The 23333-nt window shown below is 36.4% G+C and overlaps 13 protein-coding genes across 13 annotated transcripts; 9 read left to right on the top strand and 4 right to left on the bottom strand.

Annotated features, from left to right (window-relative positions):
- Positions 1–146: 146 nt before the first annotated feature.
- C9374_003372 (uncharacterized protein) lies at positions 147–2306 on the top strand (the record flags this gene model as incomplete). The annotated part of the gene is made up of 1 exon (XM_044692893.1): positions 147–2306. One exon carries the CDS (start codon positions 147–149, stop codon positions 2304–2306), a length of 2160 nt encoding a protein of 719 aa, XP_044549550.1.
- A 438-nt stretch (positions 2307–2744) lies between these two features.
- On the top strand, positions 2745–3992 carry C9374_003371 (uncharacterized protein; the record flags this gene model as incomplete). Its single annotated transcript, XM_044692892.1, has 1 exon — positions 2745–3992. One exon carries the CDS (start codon positions 2745–2747, stop codon positions 3990–3992), a length of 1248 nt encoding a protein of 415 aa, XP_044549549.1.
- A 269-nt stretch (positions 3993–4261) lies between these two features.
- On the top strand, positions 4262–6051 carry C9374_003370 (uncharacterized protein; the record flags this gene model as incomplete). Its single annotated transcript, XM_044692891.1, has 2 exons — positions 4262–4497; positions 4743–6051. The coding sequence occupies 2 exons, from the start codon at positions 4262–4264 to the stop codon at positions 6049–6051; spliced, it is 1545 nt and encodes a 514-aa protein (XP_044549548.1).
- Positions 6052–6099: 48 nt separating this feature from the next.
- Positions 6100–7338, bottom strand: C9374_003369 (uncharacterized protein; the record flags this gene model as incomplete). Its single annotated transcript, XM_044692889.1, has 1 exon — positions 6100–7338. The coding sequence occupies one exon, from the start codon at positions 7336–7338 to the stop codon at positions 6100–6102; it is 1239 nt and encodes a 412-aa protein (XP_044549547.1).
- A 122-nt stretch (positions 7339–7460) lies between these two features.
- C9374_003368 (uncharacterized protein) lies at positions 7461–9482 on the bottom strand (the record flags this gene model as incomplete). Its single annotated transcript, XM_044692888.1, has 1 exon — positions 7461–9482. The coding sequence occupies one exon, from the start codon at positions 9480–9482 to the stop codon at positions 7461–7463; it is 2022 nt and encodes a 673-aa protein (XP_044549546.1).
- A 269-nt stretch (positions 9483–9751) lies between these two features.
- On the top strand, positions 9752–10364 carry C9374_003367 (uncharacterized protein; the record flags this gene model as incomplete). The annotated part of the gene is made up of 2 exons (XM_044692887.1): positions 9752–9964; positions 10119–10364. 2 exons carry the CDS (start codon positions 9752–9754, stop codon positions 10362–10364), a joined length of 459 nt encoding a protein of 152 aa, XP_044549545.1.
- Positions 10365–10527: 163 nt separating this feature from the next.
- Positions 10528–12596, top strand: C9374_003366 (uncharacterized protein; the record flags this gene model as incomplete). The annotated part of the gene is made up of 4 exons (XM_044692886.1): positions 10528–11106; positions 11169–11317; positions 11375–11709; positions 11791–12596. The coding sequence occupies 4 exons, from the start codon at positions 10528–10530 to the stop codon at positions 12594–12596; spliced, it is 1869 nt and encodes a 622-aa protein (XP_044549544.1).
- Positions 12597–13101: 505 nt separating this feature from the next.
- Positions 13102–13476, top strand: C9374_003365 (uncharacterized protein; the record flags this gene model as incomplete). The annotated part of the gene is made up of 1 exon (XM_044692885.1): positions 13102–13476. The coding sequence occupies one exon, from the start codon at positions 13102–13104 to the stop codon at positions 13474–13476; it is 375 nt and encodes a 124-aa protein (XP_044549543.1).
- A 97-nt stretch (positions 13477–13573) lies between these two features.
- On the top strand, positions 13574–15117 carry C9374_003364 (uncharacterized protein; the record flags this gene model as incomplete). The annotated part of the gene is made up of 2 exons (XM_044692884.1): positions 13574–13698; positions 13797–15117. 2 exons carry the CDS (start codon positions 13574–13576, stop codon positions 15115–15117), a joined length of 1446 nt encoding a protein of 481 aa, XP_044549542.1.
- A 114-nt stretch (positions 15118–15231) lies between these two features.
- C9374_003363 (uncharacterized protein) lies at positions 15232–16945 on the top strand (the record flags this gene model as incomplete). Its single annotated transcript, XM_044692883.1, has 2 exons — positions 15232–15688; positions 15774–16945. The coding sequence occupies 2 exons, from the start codon at positions 15232–15234 to the stop codon at positions 16943–16945; spliced, it is 1629 nt and encodes a 542-aa protein (XP_044549541.1).
- Positions 16946–16954: 9 nt separating this feature from the next.
- Positions 16955–18727, bottom strand: C9374_003362 (uncharacterized protein; the record flags this gene model as incomplete). The annotated part of the gene is made up of 1 exon (XM_044692882.1): positions 16955–18727. The coding sequence occupies one exon, from the start codon at positions 18725–18727 to the stop codon at positions 16955–16957; it is 1773 nt and encodes a 590-aa protein (XP_044549540.1).
- A 260-nt stretch (positions 18728–18987) lies between these two features.
- C9374_003361 (uncharacterized protein) lies at positions 18988–20648 on the top strand (the record flags this gene model as incomplete). The annotated part of the gene is made up of 3 exons (XM_044692881.1): positions 18988–19031; positions 19196–19713; positions 19768–20648. 3 exons carry the CDS (start codon positions 18988–18990, stop codon positions 20646–20648), a joined length of 1443 nt encoding a protein of 480 aa, XP_044549539.1.
- Positions 20649–20699: 51 nt separating this feature from the next.
- C9374_003360 (uncharacterized protein) lies at positions 20700–23150 on the bottom strand (the record flags this gene model as incomplete). The annotated part of the gene is made up of 2 exons (XM_044692880.1): positions 20700–22510; positions 22577–23150. 2 exons carry the CDS (start codon positions 23148–23150, stop codon positions 20700–20702), a joined length of 2385 nt encoding a protein of 794 aa, XP_044549538.1.
- Positions 23151–23333: the final 183 nt, after the last annotated feature.

Raw genomic sequence — 23333 nt, 5'->3', positions numbered from 1 at the left:
ATTTCCACCCCACCCGACCACCTTTCAACCGTTCAACCAACACATTGAAATGAAATGATCTATTTTAGGTTTTGTAAAAAGTATCAAAGAAAGGAAGGGTAGTTTCAAATAAGTCCACCCAAAAAAAAAATTCCACTCACAGCAACATGTTGCACAATACAATCACCCCAACAACAATCGAATACGAAGACACGGTCGAAATTGATCCTGTTTTTGATGAAGAAGTATATGATACAAACTCCGAAGATGAATTTGATGACGATAAGCTTGGTTTGCTCACTGATGTATGTAATTCTATTTCTAAGCCATCAAATGTAGGAGATAATTATTTACAAATTGATGGTAAAATTATCAATTTGAAAGAAAATGAATATATAATTCCGAGAGGAAATGTTCACAAAGTAACAACTAATCAGCAGCAATTGAGATTTAATAATTATTTCTACAGCAAGCACAAAACATTTGCGCACTGTATTACCTATAAGTGCAATCTTTATAAATCCAGAAAATGTTCTGCGAGAATAAGATATTATCCTGATATTGATACATACATACACGTTGCATCACACAGTGATCATGCTCCACCTCATATTGAAAAAAGTCAACCTCAAAAGATTTCGGAGGAACGAAGAAAGGAATTATTTGAATACATCAAAGCAAACACAAATATAAGATCTAGTCAACAAATTGCAGAAAATTTAAACAAAAAGTTATCAAAAGAAGAACTAAGAGATCACCGATTGATAATCACCAAAGAGGATGTTAAAGAAATGAAAAAAAAATTCTACACTGAAAGGATTGAATGTTTACAAGATTTGTACACCAGACAAGATCTATCATGTACTAAATCTCAAGATCAATTTGTAAGATGGGTACAAGGTTTTCCACATTTCCTTCTTATTTATGGATCCAATTACCAAATTAATATCTTAAAAGAAGTGACTGAGGAAGATCAAATCTATGTTGATGGAACTTTTGACGTGTGTCCTAAAGGTTGCGAGCAAATGATTACTATTCATGTAAGGAAAAAGGGAATGGATGCGGCTGTTCCTGTTTTATTTATTTTCGCACAAGCTAAGTCAGAAATATTCTATACATATTTGTGGATGGTGATTGCAAATTTAATTGTACCTGAATTATTGCAAGTTCGAAAATTATTTGTTGCTTGTGATTTTGAGCAAGCTATGCACAAAGCTCTTAGAATTATTTTCCCAGATGTAGAAATTGTTGGATGTCAGTTCCATCTCTTGCAAGCAGTGTCAAGATGGATAAGAAGAGAACTACCTGCGAACAATCCACTGAGAAATAGAGAACTTCTTAAGACCTTTAAATCAGAACTAAAAGACCTTGCACGAACTAAAATGACTGAACAAATGTTCAACATCAAAAAGGAGGAATTTTTAGCAACATGGAGAAGTGTTGCAGGTGAAAAGTTGTGGAGGTATCTTGTTAGAAATTGGTTTGGAGATTTGTCCACTAATGCACTATTTGCTCCAAATATTTGGGCTCTTACATTCAAATCAAGAATACAAGATTTAGATTTGACAAATAATCAAGCTGAAATATTTCATTCTCGTTTAAATTTAAAATTTGCAAGCAAACCTGGACTAAAAAGATCAGTGAATATTCTACAAGAACTTGAATTTGAAAATTTAACTAATAATGAAATTGCTAACAAACAAAAGAAATTGACTACAACTCTAGCACTTCCTGACAATTCTATCAACAACGTCAAAAAGAGAACCAACCCTTTCGGTGGCTTGCAACTGGTTAATAATGATAAGTCCAAGAGAAAGAAAATCACATTTTCAAATATCTCTAACACAGATCCTAACACACCATCTACAGCACTTGCTACAACCAACATTTCAAAGAGTCAACCTATTAGAAATATTACACTTCAGAATGAACCTCTTTCACTTCCCCCACCTGAATCATCCAACACAAATCAAGGTCAAAATTCATCATATCCAAATATTACTCAAAACACATCCAATACCAGTTTGATTTTCGATATGTATAACCCTAACCAGCCAAAGAAAAGAGGAAGAAAACCAAAATCAACGCCAAACCAACCTTCTCAATCTTCCCCAACACCAAATCAAACTTCATCAATTAATATGACAACTATTCCTGCATTACTTCCACCTTTACAGCAGCCTCTACTTCCTCAATACCCACCATATCCTCCATATTCATTTACTCCTCAATTTCCTCCATTCATTCCAACCAACAATATTTATAATCAAACAACATTGAATTACCAAACTAACGCAACAATAGCTCCTCCAGGTATATTAAGATGAAAATGGTAAATTGTAAAGAGGATGGAAATTGTCGTAATTTCGAGTTGTATTTATTTATATAAACACTAAATTGTCATTTCAATGTTCAAATTGAAGAGTGAACAGGTGGTTGGGTGGAGTGGAAATTAAACTCCCCTCAATATTGCATCTCGAATACATTTGTTTTTTTATGATTCTTACTCGCACTTTGTATCACAGAAAGAACAAAAGAAAAAGCTCAAACGCCTCTGTATAACTTGTCTCTTTTTCAATACGATCCATCAACATTAATCTTTGCTCGACATTGATCAATTGCAGCGGATTCGTAATCCAACCATACTTGAAGAGAGAATATTCATCCAAAACACTAACTGCGCACAAGGCTTTGAACCATCACTTTAACGGCCATCCTATCAAACTCACTCTGTTATTGAAAAACTTCTCTCCAATCGATCGGAAATGAATCATCAACAGGAATCTCAAACCACCCTCGCAAGTAGCAATGAATTGCTTTTGCAAACCGCAAGCACAATGATTAGTGCAACTCGGCTAGAGTCCTCTTCAATCCTCACGCCATCAACATCAGCCCAACTTGGAAATATGAGTAACAACATCCCAATTATGCAGCAAAAGACTTTGTTCAGAGTACCAATGGATAAATTATTCTCGATCCCATTAGAGTCTCTTGCTCACAAACCTCAACTCTATCAATTCATTATTGAGCTGCGATCAAGATATGTGCAGCATTTACTCAGATCAGTTTCGAGCCCTTCGTTACACGAGCTTAAAAAACAAGATAATGAAATATTTTGCAATCATGTCGATGAAATTGTTAAAGAGACAGAATCACTCGTTGAGGATATGAATTTTGAAGAATATTTAGGAGATTTACGGGATCAATCCGAATCTACCATCAATTATAACCCTCAAGAACGAAGGTATTACACAACGATGGGTAGAATGCAATTAATGAACCTAGCAATGAAATCTCAACGAACGATAAATTCTACATGTTTTGCTCCTTCTACTCAGGACCATAGACCTGCAATCCAATACAGTGACATTGATGAAGATGACGACGAATGTGAAGATTTGGAAGGAGACGAATACAACGAAGACGAGTTCAACGACGAAGAACTTATGGAAGACGATTGTCAACAACACCAACCAATCAACTTTGATCATCTGAACGAGAATTCCACAAACAGAAATTTTGATTTTTCCTCCCCAACTTTTCCCTTCACTAACTCTGTAAATACTACACCAAACTCCCCAAAACCTTCTCCACAATACTCTAACACTGCTAATTCGTCCAACTCAATCCAAATTGATCCAATCAAGACAGAAGAAATTTCAAGACAAATTCAAAATGCTGAACCAATTCAAAATGGGTCTCTTTGCTTTAACCAGCATCATCACATCGTTGTTGGAAAGTATGACAAAGATTTACTTGTTAAGGAGAATAGATTAAAATGCTGTGCCATGAAAAAGAGTACCATCACGATTTATGCAGAGAAGAAGAATAGCAGAAATGGGAAAATTATGAAACGAGAACGAAAAGCCAAATCATTGCTTCGGTTTTATCGAATTAATGTCGATTTTAATGTGCTCGTGGACACCTTTTTGCAAAAGCAATTATACCAACAACAGCAACCAAACCTCGTTTCATTGACTTCTTCAATCACTCATCCACAACGAAAACACTAAGTGTTCAAAACCTACTAACTACTATACGTCCTCACATCCATCAGTTTTTGTTGTCTCAATCTCGGCAGTAATACTCGTTTTCCAATAAACGAACAACATACTAAGTTACCTTCAAATAACAAAGCACCCTCAATAAATACTCTTCCATTCATCAACACTGCGATGAGTGAGATCCAAGCCCTCCATTTGATCTCACCTCATCACTTATCAATCAAGGTGTAGTTTGGGAGAGGGCAAAAAGCGCTCTTCAGCATCAACAACAAACAAAAATGAGCTCCAGCTATGAAATCAACAGTGGGTTGCCCCCTACAGCACAGGCTGTTTCGACTTCGTATTCCTACAAGGTGGATATGTGGGATAGATTTTCAGAGCTAATTGATAAATTGATGATCAGTAAAGCCGATGTAAAACAATTTCAGAGTTTGATAAAGGAGACTTCCAGTTTATACGAATCGATCGGGAAGAAATTATGCAAGACCAAACTCGTTACTGAAAAGAATTCATTGTAAGTATAATCATGAAATATAATGAGTAGAAGGATGATCGCCATGATTTATTATGAAAATTATTCAATAATTTTTCAATTTTCCGCTGTTTTCACAATTGTGTGATGAAAATAATTTGCAACTGTTTGATATCTTTATTCGTGATTGATTCTATTCTTCATTGATGACAATGATGCTTGCGATAATGGTTGATTGCCACTTTATTCAAATCTATTGATGATAAACACGCATTGCTCCGAGTTAGTGAGACAATAGAGCCTTTTGATCGACTTGCAACCGGATTTCAAACTATTGGAAACCAATATCTTGATGCTGCAAAAGAGCTTCAGGAAAACCTCTTCAAAGAGATTACTCTTCTCAGAAAGGAGTTAAGTAAGGCCATCAAGATGGCAAACAAGGATGAAAAAAAGCTCCGTAGCGACTTTAACTCGGCTAAACATGATGCTCAACAAGCAAAACAAAAAGACCTGGAAGAAAAGAAGCATTTAGAAGATTTACAAATCGCTTTATATAGCGATCCCAATTTGCCTCCCAAGAAAATGGAAAAGCTAAATAAGGATATTAATAATTACGAAAAAAGATCCAAAAAGGCTGAAGAAGACTATGATCTAGCAATTAAGAAACTTCACGAAATGGATCAAAAATACTATATTCAACTGGGCCAGATCATGCAAAACCTGGAAGTACTTGATAGAAAGAGAGGAAAAGAATTGAAAGATTTATTGAGACGCTTTTCGAAACTTAACTTCAACATTGGAAAGAGCACCTCAGCTCAATCGGACTACATGGAACAAAGCTTTGATGCAATGAATGAAGAACGTGAAATTCAAACATTTATTGCATCTACAAGATCTGGTTTTCAACCACCTGCTCCAGACAGCTTTGAGCCATATATTATCAAAATTCCAGATGAGCTCAATAAGAAGAGATTTTCAACAATGCCTGGAGGTGTTAGTGTAGGCTCTCCATCTGGTACTGGAAGCGCAGCAAGCGTTAAGGTTTCATCTCCAATTCCAGAGTCATCGTCGAAGACTACCCCTTCTACTACACCTAACAACAACAATGGAACGAGTACACAACCTCCTCCATTTGATTCAACATCAACCACTGTTAAATCTGTAGTGAAAGAAATTGTCAAGCAAGAGACAGAAATTCCAACAAAAGTCATCAAGACAGTTACGTGCGTTTATGGATATGATGCCGCTGAGGAAGGTGAACTTACCATTAAGGAAGGCGATTACATTAACGTACTTGCGATGAATGATGATGGGTGGTGGCTGGGCATTAATAACAGAGGAGAAACTGGTCTATTCCCCTCGAATTTTGTTGAATCAACCCAGGGCTCAGTAGTTCCTGAAGATTTATTGAATATTACAGCAGGATCAAAGGTAGTTGCTCAATATGATTATGATGCTCAGGATGAGCAGGAAATCAGCTTCAAAGCAGGTGAAATCATCACTGTTGTTGAAGTCAACTCGGACGGATGGTTCGTTGGAAGAAACGCAAATAATAAGGAAGGATTAATTCCGTCTAACTTCTTCAAATTAGCGTAAACAAGCATATGTAGACATGAAGGCCAATACACTTTTTACACTTTGATATTATTTGGCTTGCTTCTTTTTTTCTTTGGCCAATAACTCTTCCAGTTTCTTTTTGTGCTCCATAAGCAGGCTTTCTTTTTGAACAAGTCCAATAGCACTAGAAGCTGCCCACCTACGTATTGTTTTGTCCAAAGATCCAGAGTAGACGCTCTTGTCTTGGTCAGTTATCGAAATTGCAGTTACACTGTCTTTGTGGCCACCATATACATGAACCATTTCTTTTGTCTTAATATCCCACAATACCACAAATGAGTCCTCTGAACCTGACAGTAAGTAGTTGGGGTCATAGACTTTGGTACAAAGGACGCAGTCGGTGTGGCCTCTAAAACATCCAACCAATGCCGATGTTCTAAGGTCGTACTGCTGTATAACACCAGTAGACGTTCCTACAAAAATTTCATTTCCAATCACAGAAATTGATCTAACTGGATGTGAATTTGGCCTTATAATTGAAAATACTTCCTCTTTTTCGATATCAACAATTTTTACAAATGAATCTAAACTGGCACTAAATAGCTTATTGTCACTATATTCTAAAGAAGATATGGCGGATGCATGTCCAGTATAAATTGCTGATATGCTCCCTTTTGCTAGATTCCATAGAGTTACGTTTCCATCCAAGCCTCCTGTTGCCACCAAAGTGGGACAGTTCTCTTTTAAACACACTTTCATGCACGTCATAGGAGCTGCGGTTTCTGTCGTGAGTCGTTTGATAGTTTTGCTTAGATTAAGGTCCCAACATCGAACATCTCCATCTCTTGAAGAGCTAAATAATACATAATCATTTCGTGACTTAAAAACTTCTTTTCCCTCTTCTGTATTCTCACTTAAATCCTCCATTGGTCCCATATCCAACTCATTTGCGACTTTGTCTCTACTCACTAACTCCAAACCAGAAACCAGGGAAGAGTGACCTCTAAGCGTTTGTGTTCTCTTTCCATTAGATGTACTGAAACATCGAATGGGACCATCAAAAGATCCATAAAACAATTCTTCCGAAGTAGTTTGAAGTGTTATTATTGGTTCAAGAGGTCGTTTCGTATTAAGGAAAACAAAAGAGCATTCATCAAAATTTGCTTTTTCTGTCTGTAACGAATCATAAAGTTCATTGTAATAATCTTGATACTTTTTAGGATCCTTATAAAATTCTTCCATCGGATCCTTTTGAACAGGTGATTTTGTTGAAGATCTCGGTGTTGGTCGAGAGGGACTCTTTGCGCTCCGAACTGATGATGGCATTGCAATAATTTCTCTCTTAACGATCGATTCCACTCGATTTTTTTTTGAGGTCAAAAGCTGTAAATTCAGTCACTGGACATCAATATGGTAGTTCAAAGGAAGAAAACATTGACTTCATGAATTTAAAAATGTATTTTCTTACATGTTTCTCCAAGTTCAATGTGAGGATCTCTTTCACCTTGAGCAAACGTAGATCGTTTTCGTTTGAGATCCGTCGATTCTGCTACCGAGCTGGGAGAGATTGGAGAAGAAAAGATGGATGATAATTGATTTGGAGTCTTTTCAATGCTGTTGGAAGAAACAAAACCATCTCGTACTTGATTCAACATCTTTGTTATTGGAGTGCTGCAACCATCTCCTTTCATGGAATCATCACTGTTTGTACTATAGTTATCTCTAAGACATTCATTTTCTTTCCTTAATCTTTCAACTTCTTTTCTCAAGTCATTCAATTCATTTAGAGTTGCTTCTAATCGATTTCCAAGTGAATTAAGAGATGGAAATGGTACACTCTTCTTTTTACAGTCTAACCAAGTAATGAGACAAGCACAAGTATGCTTACAATGATCTTCCACAGGGCAAGAGCATTTACATTTCTTTAAATTCATGGTTTTTGAGTCAAAAATAATACTTTGAGTGTATGGAATTTCTAATGTTCCCCAACATTTGGAGGTGAGAAATGTCAACTCTACACCCTCTTCAACTTCAATAGTTTCGACATTCATTTCAAAAATTCTTTCTTCATTGGCATAATTGTTTCCTCTTTGAAAAACAATTAATCCATATTGATCTTTGATTGCTACAAGCTCCTTATCTGGAACGATTGGTTTTCCAGGAGGTGAATGACTATGTTTCTTATATACAGCCTCTCTAAAGGTAAGAGGACGTTCTGGACTCTTGGTTGGAGCAGAAAGTTTTACAGAATCTCCTATTTGTGATCCTTCTGAATTTTCAATTTCATCTACAATCACTGGTGGTGGAAACAAACCAGATTCTTGACTCATTTGAATTTCATCTTTGACCTTGGAGGAGCTTGGATGTTTGGAAAGAGGTTGTTTTCTTGGTTGTTGATGTTGGGAAGGAGAGGATTGAGTTGGTATTTTGGATCTAAATTGTTCCATTGGTGACACATATTCTTCTTCAACACTTTCCTGGGGATGATTTAGCTTTTCTTGTTCATCTGCTTCTCTGAGCGCTGCTTCAATTTGAGAGTAATCAATATCATCATCCTCTGTTACTGCATGGTTATCATTGTTCATGATGATGACATTGGCATCAGTGGCTGGTGTGTTAAGCTCTTGAGCTTCAGTAGAAACTCCATTATTGCTAATCGGATTTGAATTCTCATTTGAGTTTTGAACTGGTGCGTGACCATTTTCAAGGATTGCTTCTTGTTTCACTTTCACTTCTGAACCAGTTTTATCTGTGGGTTCAAAGTTGTGAAATGTACTTTTTTCATCCTCTCTTTGTAAACTCTCCAATTGAGATTCAGTAAGATCAAAATCAATAGGATCATCATTATTTTCAGTTTTTGAAGTTGTTGATTGTGGTTGTGTCAATTGCTTAATATCTTCATATTGATAAACGTTACGTTGTTCTTTTTGATATTGGCTTAGTCCAACTGGACTCGATAAAATCGGAGATGAAACTTGTGTTGGTACGCTTGATGAAAATAAAATTGGAGATTTAACATCTGATGATGGTCGAGGCTTCCATGAGAGATCCTCTTCTTGTTTTTCTCTTTCACATTCTTCAAACAGTTCATCAATTTCTGTTTTGACTTTGATTGAAGAATAATCGGCAATTTCTGATGATGAAATTTGTGACAAGGGTTGAGATAAATTATCTTCGGCACGAGGAGTGATATGATCATCGTCGCACATGTCTTCATCATCTTCCGAATCAAATCGAGGTGAATCGAGATGTGGTATCGACGAGACCACCACACTTTCATCACGCATGCTCGAATCTTCGTCATCATCGAATGTAAATTTCGGAGATTGAGTCAATCGGTGCTTTTTGTCCTCTTCGAATGGAAAGTCATCAAAATTGTTGTTTTCTTCGTCGAGATCGAGAGAAAAACTGACGCTCTTGTTGGTTTGTCTGTAATTGTGACGGTTGCGAGAGGTTGATTGTGAAGGCATTCTTTTGTTGCTTTCGTCGTTTGGAATGTTGCAAGAGTTCCTTCTAGTTCATTTTTTTCTTCTATTTTCTGGAAACGGATTTTCTGCTAGTAAGTGGAAAAAATCAAGCAGCCAATCGTCATTGCACGCTTGTAGTGCCTGTCGGCTGTGTTTTGTTTTCTTTAATTCTCGATGCTTTCCATCATGCATACAATAAACTGATAATAACACTGACAATCCCCAATATCACTGGACCAAGAAACTATTTCAGAGAAGAACGTTTCAAAAAAATGTTCTCTGCAATCACCAAATCATCAACTAGCAGACTCCTTCTCAGAACATCGTGCTTGAATTTTGTTCAAAGAAGAGGATACGCCACCGTTAAATACACAAAGGACCACGAATACGTGAGATTTGAAAGCGGAAAGAGCGTTGTTGTTGGTATTTCAGATGAGGCTCAAAAGAAACTTGGAGAAATTGTTCATGTTGAATTGTCCGTAAAGGTAAGTGAATACTATTTGATATCACTTGAATCATCATCAATTTAAATCAATTTTTAATATTTTGATTGAACCTGTGTCATCCGTTCTTTTCAAAATATTTTGTGGAATTTAAAATCATCAATCTTTTGGTTATCTCATCATCATCATCAACTAGCCTGGTGATGTCATCAAGGCCAGCAGTGTGATTGGAGAAGTTGAAAGTGTTAAATCAGTGAGCGAAGTTTATTCTCCTGTTTCGGGCAAAGTTGTTGAAGTCAACAGCGTTGTTTCAGATAATCCAGGAATTGTTAACGAAAGCGCTGAACAAGATGGATGGATGATTAAGATGGAATTTGAAAAGGAGGCAGAAGGTTTAATGAACAAGACTGATTATCAAAAGTATTGCGAAGAGCAAGAATAATCTTTGAAAATAATTTTAATGAAAATGAAGGACGGTATTTCTACAAAACCCCACTTCAAGTGATCGTCTTCTTTTGGGATTCATTAAAACTCAACAACACATTATTAACCGTTTATTGATGTTTGCACAGGATCACTCGCTTGTCGGAAACAAGCAGCAAAAAATGCAAGTGTTGAGAGCAAATACACCTCTCAGCAGAAAATTGGATGAGTTACTCGAATGCAATCATGAACCTCGTTCGGAAGGAGTTACGGATACAACAAGTACTAATTTCAATACAATAACAACGAAAAATCAGAATGAAGAGATAAATCATGCATCATCCATAACACATTTTGCAATATCCCAGGTCAATAATCACACTCTCATCGACGATCATAAATCATTTATTGTAATCTCAAAAGAATTTTTCTCTCTTTGTATTCATATTTCTAGCTACATTTGGGCGAAGACTATTTTTCTATTATTTGACTATGACAAATATTACAAAAATTTAGCTGTTGAGGCTTATTTAGACCACTTTGCATTTATTCTAGGAAAACAAAAGGCTGAAATTATTGAAGACAGTATGGAGTGTATTGAGGACGAAGCAAGCATAACAATAGAGCAGCCGAATTCTTCTCTCATTATTATACTGTTTACCGTATTGGTAATTTTTGATATCGAGTTTTTTCATCCTTTATTTTCTGCTTTGTGTTTAATAATACTTTTTTTATTGGTGGTGAAATTTAGAGAATTTGAGGTGAGTAAATGATTATCTAGGTTGGTAATTTAAATCAATTTACTGTGACGGAAACACTATAGAATACCATGTACCTATTGAAGGATCAAAATCATGCCACCCCAAATATTTTGAAGCGAGCTGTTCGATCGATGCAAGTTTACTCAAAGAAATGCAGAGATGTTTTAAAAACAATCAAAGAAGTTGAACTCACCGCTCGCGGATACTTTATGTAGGTTATTTTTACCGCATTATGGCATAAACTATTGTGTAAACACTTCAATTGCAGCGATAATCTTCACAATGCACCCATTTCGAGAATAGAGCTTAATACTCCAGAGAGCATGTTGAGATGCAAAGAAATGAGAAAAAATCTTGTTGAATCTTTGACTTCAACTATCAAGCTAAAGAATAGTGTGTTGTATATCATTCAAACGGTTCAAGATAAGGAAATTCCTCAACTCGAAGAAATTTCTATGTTTATCAATAGTATTTCAGGTAATAGCATTTCAATAATTACCGAATTAACACAAATCAACAGTGACATTGATGATTTTTTGATAAATGCGCTGATAACAACGTGCAAGAATCACAAGGAGCTAAGCATGAAATCAAAAGAAAAATGTGAGTGTTACAGTTTATAATTAATTGACTCAATGATTTATGGTGAACCATGTCAACTATTGTCGAAACAATGTTCTTCAGTTATGCACGAATTATCTGAGAAGGGCAAAATTGGTTCACTCTCAATCAAAATTGTTGAAAAAATTGAAAAGCTCTCCAAAGCCACAGAAGAATCAGATTATGACCAATTCAACCAATACAAAAAAGAAATTGAGAGTTCGATGGATAGTATTCGATCTTATCTCTATTTAATAACTGAACAAAATCAAACAGAAGAACAATTTCAACAAACCGAAAGTTCTCTTTTTATCTCTGTACACAATTTGAAGTATAAGATTGGAGCTTTTTGTAAACAAGTAAGCTCACACAAATTTCCTAAACCATTATCACAAAGCATATCGAGCAAGGAGATTGATGAGTTGTTTGAAGACTTTTCTACAATTCCTATCCAAGAAGCTTCCAAAGAATATGACAGAAAATTTTACCATGAAGAAGGTTTCAATACGAGTTCAGAATCAGAGGCTCATTCAGATGATCCAAACGTTATGAAGGTTTATGAATTTGAGAATGAGTCGGAACCAAAAGAAAGTGCTTTTCAAAACATTTCAAGTGAACCTCGGCTGAGAATGCCACCGCTCATGCCGATCCATCGTTTAAAGTTGCCGTCGTCTCATTCAACAATGTTGAGTGTGGATTTATCTAAGAGTAATTACCAAAGTGACAACAACCTTGAGAGCGACCTTAATGATCTCAATTCGTCACCCAACAAGACCGTTTCACCATTCAAAAGAGAACTCAAGCAAGTTGTCATGAAACGAAAACAGGAATTGCAATTCATCAAAACAAAGCTCTCCAATCAACAGCCATCTCAACAGCAAACAGAATGATCCTATTTCACAAGCACGTTTTAATGTCAACGTAATAAAAATGCAGCCTCTCTCACCAGCAGTAGCTTGTTGCCTGTTGTTTGCATTTTTGTTGGAATGCGTTCTCGTGTTCGTTCTTTCAATATTATGCCCACCATTTGCCATGTATTATTTGGCAAGAAAATGTTGGCACAATAATTGTCATACTTTCTCAATGTTTGATTCCGAATATATTATCGATGGGAGGGATTCCATGCGTATGGACTCAAGGGATTGCTACTTTTTCAAAAAGGGTTCCCAGAAAGCTCTAAAATTATGCTTGTTGTTGACATTGCTAGGATGGATTCCTGGGATGATTCTAGTATGGATGGTGTTGGTGCGATATTTATTTTGGAGCAGTGATCATCATCCACCTTACAATAGCATCACAGGAAGAGGAAACAGATCTTTTTATGACAGTATTTGGTAAATGAAATGCACAGCCAGCACTACTGAGATCTTTGCAATCTCATCAAAATATTAAAAAATGAAAAGTTTCGGAGCGAGAGCAGGTTTACTAGGATTGATTATTGGATGTAGCATCGGAATACCAGCAGGTCGACAATTTCACTTGTACTTTGATGCTGATGCCATCGAGGCTAAACGAAAACAAGCTGAAGAAAATCAACAAGCTTTTTCTGAAACTGAGGAATCAAAAGAGGAGACAACAACAACAACAACGAACACCATTACGAGCAATGTGATAGAAACCTCCCAATCAAACAATGCTCCTTCGACTACGCCTGTTGTAAATAATGTAATTGAAAACAATAACTTGGAATCGGAACACAAAGAGGAATCACAAGAAAAGGCAACCAGACCTTTTGAAGGTGGTATTTTCAATTTGAGAAGATTCTTCTAGATGATATCTAACAGATCATCATCATTGCAGAATACTGTGTAGCAAACCAACACTTCTTCGAAAAAGTCACAATAAATCTCATCACTCATTAAAAAAAATGTCATCAAAGCCTGGTATGGGTAGAACAATTTACGTTAGCAACCTTCCCGAGCAATTCAACGAAGAATTATTGAAAACATTTTTTGATGAGTGCGGAACGATTACAAACTGCAAGATGGCTGGGTAAGTAGTACATATTGTCGTTGGATCGTGAAGGGCTTATGTTCTTTTTGTTGTCATTAAATTACATAACCGACAACCTTTAACTTCGGATCTGATAGAGACACAACAAATCGTTATGCCTTTGTTGAATTCGCATCATCTGAAGAGGCCAAGATTGCTCTCGAGTTGAGCGGAACAGATTTATTGGGGAAAACGTTGAGAATATCACTCAGTCGTAATCCAATTTCTTCACCCCCAAACAAGCCTTCATCCGAACAACAAATCGTGAATGCATCACCTAGTCAACCGGAACAATCAGAGGAGAACCCAAACTCACCACCTCTATACAAATACCTTTCCGAAACTGATCTAAAGAAAAGAGCTGATGACGAGGAAAAAGTGAAAAGAACAATTTATGTTACTTGCATTGACACTCAAATAACAGAGAATCAAGTTTGTGAGTTCTTTTCATACTGTGGAAGAATTGCAAATTATAGAGTTTGTGGAGACACCCAACATCCAACCAGATTTGGTTTTTTTGAATTCGAACAAAAGGAAAGTGCTCAAGCAGCGATCTCACTCTCTGGCCAATTCTTGGGAAGATATGCATTGAGAATTCTTGGATCACGAACACCAATTCAACCAACTCCAGGAGCTGTTGGTAATGGTGCAACTTATTCTTTTACTCCAGTGCATCATGATCAAATCAATAGGACGGTTTATGTAGGAAATGTTGATATTGGATTAAGTGAAGATGATCTTAAAGAATTTTTTGATGCTAATTGTGGACCTGTAACAAAAGTTGTATTAGCAGGTGATGCTGTTCACAGTGCTCGTTTTGCATTCGTTGAGTTTTTACATTTCGAATCTAGAAATAAGGCTTTAGAATGCTCCGGCACATTGTTAGGAAATAGAAATATTCGAATCAATCCATCTAGGACACCTATTTTAGGTGGTGGAAAGGCTTATGCTTCCACTGCTCCTTCAATTAATCCTGCAACTGGTACAGGTCAATATGCTGTAAATCATTTAGCACAAAGCTCTAAATTCCCTCCGATTGCACCTGTGACAGATCCATACTATAACCAACCTCACTTTTCGAGCAAGAAAACATCCTTGATTTCATCCAAGAAAAAGACTGGTGATTCTACTACACCTCTGGGAACACATCACAAACCTTACACAGATCTTGCAGACAGTGATAAAAAACGAAGAAAGAATGATTGGTCCTCAAGTGATGAAGATTCTGATAGCGAATCTCGAGAAGATCGTAGACAAAAAAAGATACAAAAACCTACCACTACTACTTCCAATTCCCTACCAGAACACAACAATCATGATTTAGTGGCAGGTTCTTCTTCAAATTCTACAGAACCTTTCTACAACCCATCTGCCTCAGATGAAAATCATCACGAAAATGGAGAGGAGTCTGATCATTAGCAGCATGACAGGAGCAGCAACTGTGGCATGACGGATTGCATGAATCCTCCATTGTCACAATACCAATAAAAAATGTTCCTGTCGGCCGCCGCACACAATCACACCAAAAAAAACATGGCAAATTTATTTCTTTCAAGTGTTGTTGCTAACGGAAGATCAACCAAACTAATTTATGGAGGAGGACGTGGAAAAATTATGGTGGTAGCACTCAACAAGTGTATTACAAAATCATCATCACTCAGTCTCAATCAATTCAATGTTGTTGGACAATTCAATTGCTTTCATCAATCTCTTAATCCTTCGGGACTAATTTCTCGGGATCATGTTCGGGCGTTTGAAGAAATATTTACTCAAGACGATTCATCCCGAAAAAAAGGTGGAGAAGTATTATACAGTCCTGATTCTATTGATTTGGCGTTCAATGCTGATTGGACAGGTCAATATAGAGGATCATCGGAATTGGTTTTGAGACCAAGAACCACTCAACAAGTTGCTAAAATTGTTAAATATTGTTATGAAAATAATATTGCTATTGTTCCTCAAGGAGGAAACACGGGACTGGTAGGAGCTGGTAAGTAACAGCATCTCTGATATCTAGAAAATTTATTATTTACTTTTTCTATCCCATTGCTTGTGTGTGATTTAATTTATTTCAGGAGTCCCTGTTGATTCCACCATTGAACCAAGACCTCAAGTGATTTTAAGTACTAATTTAATGAATGAGATAATATCATTCAATGAAAAAAGTGGTACTCTTGTTTGTCAATCAGGATGTATTTTGGAGCAACTCAATCTTTTTCTAAACGAAAAGGGCTATCAAATGCCCTTAGATTTAGCAGCAAAAGGAAGTTGTCAAATTGGTGGAAATATTGCAACAGGAGCTGGAGGAATTAGATTTATCAGATTTGGATCGTTACACTCAAATTTACTTGGATTAGAATGTGTGTTACCTGATGGTTCTATTATGGACAATATTAAGGAAATAAGAAAGGATAATACCGGCTATCATTTGTCACATTTATTTATTGGAAGTGAGGGAACATTGGGAATTATCACCAAGGTGAGCCTCCAAGTGGCTATTAAACCAAAATCCATCAACGTTGCTCTTGTTGCAGTGGACTCGTTTGAAAAAGTTCAACAATTAATTTTCATGGCTAAAAAAGAATTGGGCGAAATTCTATCAGCAGTCGAGTTTGTAGATAAGGACAGTATGAAACTGGTCATGAAACATCACAAGGATACCTTAGGTTCCCCACCAGTAGAGGGAGAACACCCATTCTACATGGTGATTGAAACTCAAGGAAGTTCACGAGAGCATGATGAAGAAAAATTGAACATGTTCTTTGCGAAAGCTTTGGAAGAAGGAGTAGCATCGGATGGAAGTTTGGCCTTTGATGAGAAGCAATATCTTTATTTGTGGAAGTTTAGAGAATTGGTTTCAGAGTCTCTCAAAAAGGATGGATACGTTTACAAATATGACATTTCAATTCCACTCACGAAAATGTATGATATTGTGTTGGATATGAAGGAAAGAATGAAAATCTTCCCTCAAGCTAAGGTATTTAGCTTTGGCCATTTGGGTGACGAAAATCTACATCTTAACATTACCTCACCAACATTTGACCAAAACATTAAGGATACTATTGAACCCTACGTGTATGAATGGACCAGCAAACATAGAGGAAGTATATCTTCAGAACACGGAATCGGCATGCTGAAAAAGAAGTATTTGCATTATTCTCAATGCGACGTGTCAATTAATTTGATGAAATCCTTGAAAAAAACCTTAGATCCAAAAAACATTATGAATCCCCACAAGATCTTGTAATACATTGGTTTACCTTTGTGCTTCTAGCTCCAGTAACTTCTTTTTCAAGAATTCAATTTTTTGTCTTAATGTTTGGCAAATGTAGTCTGAAGTGAATAGTTCATGATTGTCGTCGTTAATGTCAATAGGTTGTGACAGATTTGGAGAAAAATCTTGGGAGGTGACCATTTCTTCGATCATTCGTTGACAACCACCAATACTGATGTCATTATCATTCAAAGAGGTTACAGATGATATAGATTGCAGTGATTGTCCTAAAATGCTTTCAATGTTTGTGGAACTTTTGTTTTGTTGAGTTGCTGGGATTACTTGGACGTTATTATCCTTACTTTGTTGCTGATCTCTGAGCTTCTGATTTGTATTTTCCTCGTTGGTCGGTCCACCTCTTGGCTCACTCGTTTGAATTACAGATGTGACCAATTTCTGAGAACTGATTTTCGACGTGTTTGTTGCGCTATTGTAAAGGGAGTCTCTATCATCTTTGTCCAAAATGTCTTTGGGGTCGATTGAGACTATAGATTTTTCCTTTTGTTTGATGAGGCTGTCAGCTTTCTTTTCCAACGAAAGCTCTCCTCGAAGATGGTCAATACCTAAAATGGAGTCTGACAACCCTATTGATTTCAATCTGGTTCTAATATTTTCCTCAAACAAATCTTCATAATCTTCTTCACTATCTGTGGTGTTTTTGCTTAATACACTGGAGTTCTGGGCTGTGGAATTAGTTTTCTTTCTTTCTTCCTCATTAAAAAGATGAAACGAGCCGTTCTCTAAGGCCTCGTCAGTCATGTTATTTAGTTCAGCAATATCAACATCAAGAGTGTCAATATAGGAAAACTTTTCCTTAAGAGAAAACACCTGTGGTGACAAGTCTTGATCGTAGACTTCAGAGGGTTTGTGTCGTCTAGCCATTCTTATATCATCGTCCACTTCCCTAATCTCATTCTTAATACTCTCTTTTAGATTTCTAATGTTTAAAATTGATGGATGAATATTGTCGTTTGATTCAGTCACAAATTTCGTCTTCCAATTCTGTTCCATTTTTGGAGTCTCAATATTTTCTTCAATCTCATTTTCGTCTAACCGTTTTCTTTCACTCCGTTTAGTGGGAGGAGCTGTTCTAAACCTCTTAATGTATTCTGCCATTTTCGACGGCTTCTCTTTATTATCCTTATTTGAATTCGCTACTTGACCTTTACCTAGTTTTTGCCGTACTGTTGTGAGAATATGGAGGGAGTTGCTGGAGTTAGTGACACTTTCTTCTTCATCGTGACTAAAATCTTCTTCAATATAGTTCTCTTCCATGTCGATGTGTGTTGGCAATTGTTCATCTTCAAAAGGATCAGAATTTGGTTTCTTTTTCAATTTTAGAGGAATTGTGTCATCCGAAACATGCAAATCTTTGGATGAAGCCAAGGACCCTTTTGAAGAATGGACCGAGTTTTTTACATCCGAAGATGAATACTTTTTAATACTAGCATTAATACTTTTCACCAATTTGTTTGATTCCCTTGACTCTGAATTTTGAGAAAGGTTGTTTTTTCCTGTTGTATGATTCAGAAATTGAGGTTGATCATTTACAGACATGACCTCCATATCATCATCCTCATCATCTTCGTCATTGTATTTTGATTTCTTTTCTTCTACAACTTGATGCAAATGTACATGTTGTTGAATGGTTGAAGACCCGCTCCTATGACTACTTTTTGATGATCTTGATTTATGAGAAAAACTCGGACTTTGAGAAGTGATCGGAAAGGTTACTTCGGTCTTGTGTTTCTTCATTTTTTGTAATGTGTTTTGGCGCGGCGTCATGTGGAATGTAATTAAAAGCCGCTTCATTCTTATGGCAAGCCATGGACGTCGTGATTAATAAAACACCACTGAGTGTTTTGTGTGTTGTTGTTTCTTAAAGTTGAAAAGATTTTGTGTTCTGAAACAATTGTTCTGAGTCACTGTGAGGCAATAATACATGTTTTGGAAGTGTATACACTGACCTTGCCATGTATTGGTAACTCTTGATCTCTTTCGAATATTCAAAAAAAATGTCCAAAGGTGAAGAACACTCTCCATCATCAAAAGAAACCACGTAAGTGATTGGTTGGGATGATGATCATGCCAAAATACGACCGTATGGCAACCTTGAATAATAACAATTTTTTCAATCATCATCATCGTGAAATCTACCTATAACATTGAACCCATTTTCAACGGCAATTTCAACAACCACCGGACGAACCTGTACATGTGTAGCATGACCACTGCCAAACCACCAGCACACCATTTGAGTAAACATCATGATTTACTTCAAAAATTGAGCCTGGAATCAAAGAAATTATTTAAAGAGGAATTGAAGAAATTTAAAGAACAGCAATCGGAGGAACGAGAAAAATTGACCTTGTTGAAATCTCCAGTCAGAACATTATGGTATTGTTTGATGGAGTTGAAATTGAAAGTTTCGCAGCTTTGTTCTCACCTTGTACAGAAGAGACTCTTTTTGACTGTATTTATTGTTGGGCTAATTATGTCACTGGCTAGTTTAATTTTTACATGGAAATTTATATGTAAAGAACATCATCATTTGACAAGGAATAGAGAGATGATTTCAAATATTGACAGTTTTTGCAATAATTTAAGAATATCATTCATTGAGCCGTATAATGTAGAGTCGATCATGTCATACTCTATAATTGCTTTAGAATGGCTTGTTTTGGGAGTGCTGAGTTCTATTGGGCTTGGATCAGGACTTCATACATTTTTGCTGTACTTAGGTACGTTGATGATGAGGTAAACAAATTCAAAACAATAATTATGACTTTCAACAGGACCATTTATTGCAAAGGTTACCATTGCATGCACAGAATGCAACTCGTGTAATTTTGCAAAGTATGGAGCGAATAGTTTCACATGTCCTTCAACTGCCACACAAGGAACAAGCATGACATTTTGGGAAATTGTTTCTAATGTGGAATATGAGGCGCTTTTCTGGGGATTAGGAACTGCTATTGGAGAAATTCCACCATTTCTTATTGCTAGAGCAGCTAGAAAGTCTGGTTCTTCATTAGAAAGTCTAGAAGACGAAAATTATGACTCTGATGAAGAAGAATTATCGGATAAAAAGGAAGCTCCAACTGGAATTTCTAAAATTTGGAATGAATGGATGGATTGGTTCAAATCAAAAGTTGAGACAGTGGTGGAAAGCAATTACACATTTTTCTTTATTTTAGCAATGGCATCAATTCCAAACCCTCTTTTTGATTTGGCAGGTCTCACTTGTGGTTTCTATCTCGTACCCTTCTGGGTTTTCTTTTTGGCTACTGTTATTGGAAAATCTATTATCAAGGCTAATTTGCAAACTCTTCTCATTGTTGCAATTTTCAGAAAGGAGCAATTGGAAAAGATTGTTAATTTTGTTGAGGATTTAAAACTTCCATTCATTCAAGGAAAAGTTAAAGCGTTTTTCGAAAATGAAAGAGCCAAATTCCATCCAGATGCCATCAAACAAGCCACCACCGAATCATCGAAAAGCATTCTTTCCACCATTTGGGATTTTGTATTAATTTTAATGATCAGTTGGTTCTTTGTCTCCATCGTTAACTCAACAGCACAAGGATGTCTCATGGAACAACAAAAAACAGCACTTGAACAATTTAAAGAACAGCGTCTTCACGAGCTCATTAAATCTGAACAGAAAGAGAAGAAATAAGCTTATAAAAAAGCAATAAACACATGGTACATGATTTTTTCAGTTTACATTTTACTGCATATAATTATTGATGGCTTTCAATCCATAAATTAATCCCACTTGTTTTCTTGCTTCTACAGCAAGTAAGCATATGTGAATTTTTTCCTTCGTACGTAATTTCACACCCATGTCGATGAATTGTTCTTTCGTGCACCTCTCTGGATAGCATACTATAGTTTTGATATACTTTTTAAGGTCAATATTTAGCAGCTTGTTAACTTTCTCATAGTTAAAATCGTCATGAGAAACCCCATATAGTCTATGGACGTAGCACCATATTGCTGCACGAAATGCTGAAGTATCTACATCCTTAATGTCATCACACCTGTTGTCTGTCATATTGTAGATGAATTCAAACTCTGCATCCAGTAAATCAGCTGCTCCATGGTAAAATCTGCTAATTATCGAATAAGCATTTTCTTCCCAGTTGAAATCATAGATGGATGCTGTTTCGTAAGTTTTGCTTTTAACGTCAAAATCTTTGTAAGTAAAATCGTACTTGTTGTGTTTGTACTTTTTAGTCTTGAGTAAATGTTGTCTATTAGTTGTACTTTTCTTGATTGTGGAAGCAGAGGTAATTAAAGGCACACGAATCGATGATTCTGGAATTAATCCTTCCGTGCTTGCCGTCCTTGATCGCTCATTATGTTGAGCTTGGTAGTGTTGGGCTTCCCAGAAAGTCATTGAGGCAAAGTGTGGCCTCGAAAAGCAATCAAAGTTATTCAAATTGCTGTATAGATGGGTTGGTACAACAGGTTTTGACGATGAATCTGTAGCCTCAGACTCTGTACTCTCAAAGGCCTTATTTCTTTGATTTTTGTCAATTGGTGTGTCGTCGTCAGTGTCGTGTTTTGTCAACGTTTCCACCAATTTTTGAGTTTCGTTTTTCTGTCTCTTTCTCACTTCTTCATTATCCATAATTGATGAATTTTGAATGTCTGATACTGGAGTGGTATCATCATCTGGTAGTATGCCTGTTCCAAAAATTAATCCTGGCAGTGAAAAGAAATGACACATTATTGTAATTGCATGAACCAACTCGGCAATGGTCCATCCAGAATCATCTGCACCCTTATTGCTCACTAACTCTGATATGAGTTCTTCAGTTACCATCCAAGGCATGTGGCAAAGTATCGAATTGAGTTTTACAAGCTTTTTTAGCTTTGGTGGAATAAATTCTATACCCTGTAGCCATTTGCTGTCTCCTCCATAAAGTAAAAATTCTGCCTCTAGTCTTCGCACTAAATATTTACAATTGTGTCTCGAAGCAGCAAATATAGAAATATAGCATCTCCAATCAAGAGGGAGTGGTCCATTAGATTTCATCACGAAATTATAAGTTTTGTAATAAATTTCTGCAAAAGAAGGATGTGCAAATAATACCTGCGATACATGTGGTACAACCCCATTTTCAATGAAAATGTTTTTAAAATGTTCCTTTGTGTTTTGAATAAAGTGATGAGTGTCAGAGGAGCTTGCCAATTTGAAAATAGGTTTGAAAATGGTTGGGGAAAAGAAATGTGAAACCGCTCGAATAAATCCATTGTGCTTATCTGCTTTCTGAATACATTTGATTCCATAGTCTCTTTCTAAATCATCAATTAATTTTATGAAAGCGGACGAAACGTCTTCAAATGGACACTCATAGGCAAATCTCGATATCAGACCGGAATAGCGTTCAAAGAACTTTGCTGGGTGTAAATCCTCATCGTCATTGCTACTACTCGTAGAATCATCGTTACTATAATTCGTTTCTTTCCACAGTTTCGCATGCTTAATGATCAATTGAACGATATTGTTAATTCCTACACGCCGTTTCTCTGCTGTAGTGATGCAAGAAGTGTTAATTACATTTTATGAATTTGAATAAATAGCACATTCATACATACCTGTTGGTTGAATCATTTGACGAAAGAGATGACTTTCCGAGAGTAAAACACCTTCATCATATTCTTCTGAATAAAGTACGTATTGTTCAAGGCTATGATGATGATGGTGGTGAGCATTAGAATTATCAATTGCCTTTGATGATGGATGGTTTTCGTGTTGTGAATCCATTGAAGGAACAAATGGATGTGTGTCAGTGTTGTTATTATTATTATCTACAATCGATTGTAAATCTCCAACAGCAAAGAACTCTTCATCTTCATGATCGGAATGATTATTATTCGTTAACCATTGAGGTTCTTCCTCATCGTGATGCTGTTTCTGATTGAAAATCTTCATAACGGCTTCGTGTTGCTCCAAAGTGGATTCATAAAGAGTAGGTGAAGTCATTGGTATTACCGATGAAGATAACCATTCTGGAGTACCACTCATCGTCAGAGGTGATGAGTGATGAGGTGAAATATCAACAGCAAGTGAAGATAGCGAGAACGGAGAGGTATAAGCCTTCGTATTGGACGAAGCAGTATTTGAATTATGAGATGTTCCTAACATGTTTGCTGATTTCGATTTGTACATTTAATATGATACAAATGTGATATTGTTGCTCGTATTGCTACAAGTTTTCTTGGAAAAAGAAAGAAGAAAATGTCTTAAGTGTTGAATGAAACCAATACAAGCGTTGTCCTCTTAAAAGAGGTAAAAGTAGGTGCAGTTAATGTATGATGAACACACACTACAACGGAATGAGCAACAACGCTG

This window comes from Naegleria lovaniensis, assembly GCF_003324165.1.
Source record: "Naegleria lovaniensis strain ATCC 30569 chromosome Unknown tig019, whole genome shotgun sequence".
Lineage (NCBI taxonomy): Eukaryota > Heterolobosea > Eutetramitea > Acrasida > Naegleriidae > Naegleria > Naegleria lovaniensis.
Note: the sequence above shows the minus strand (reverse complement) of the source record. Positions and strands in the feature narration are given on the sequence as shown.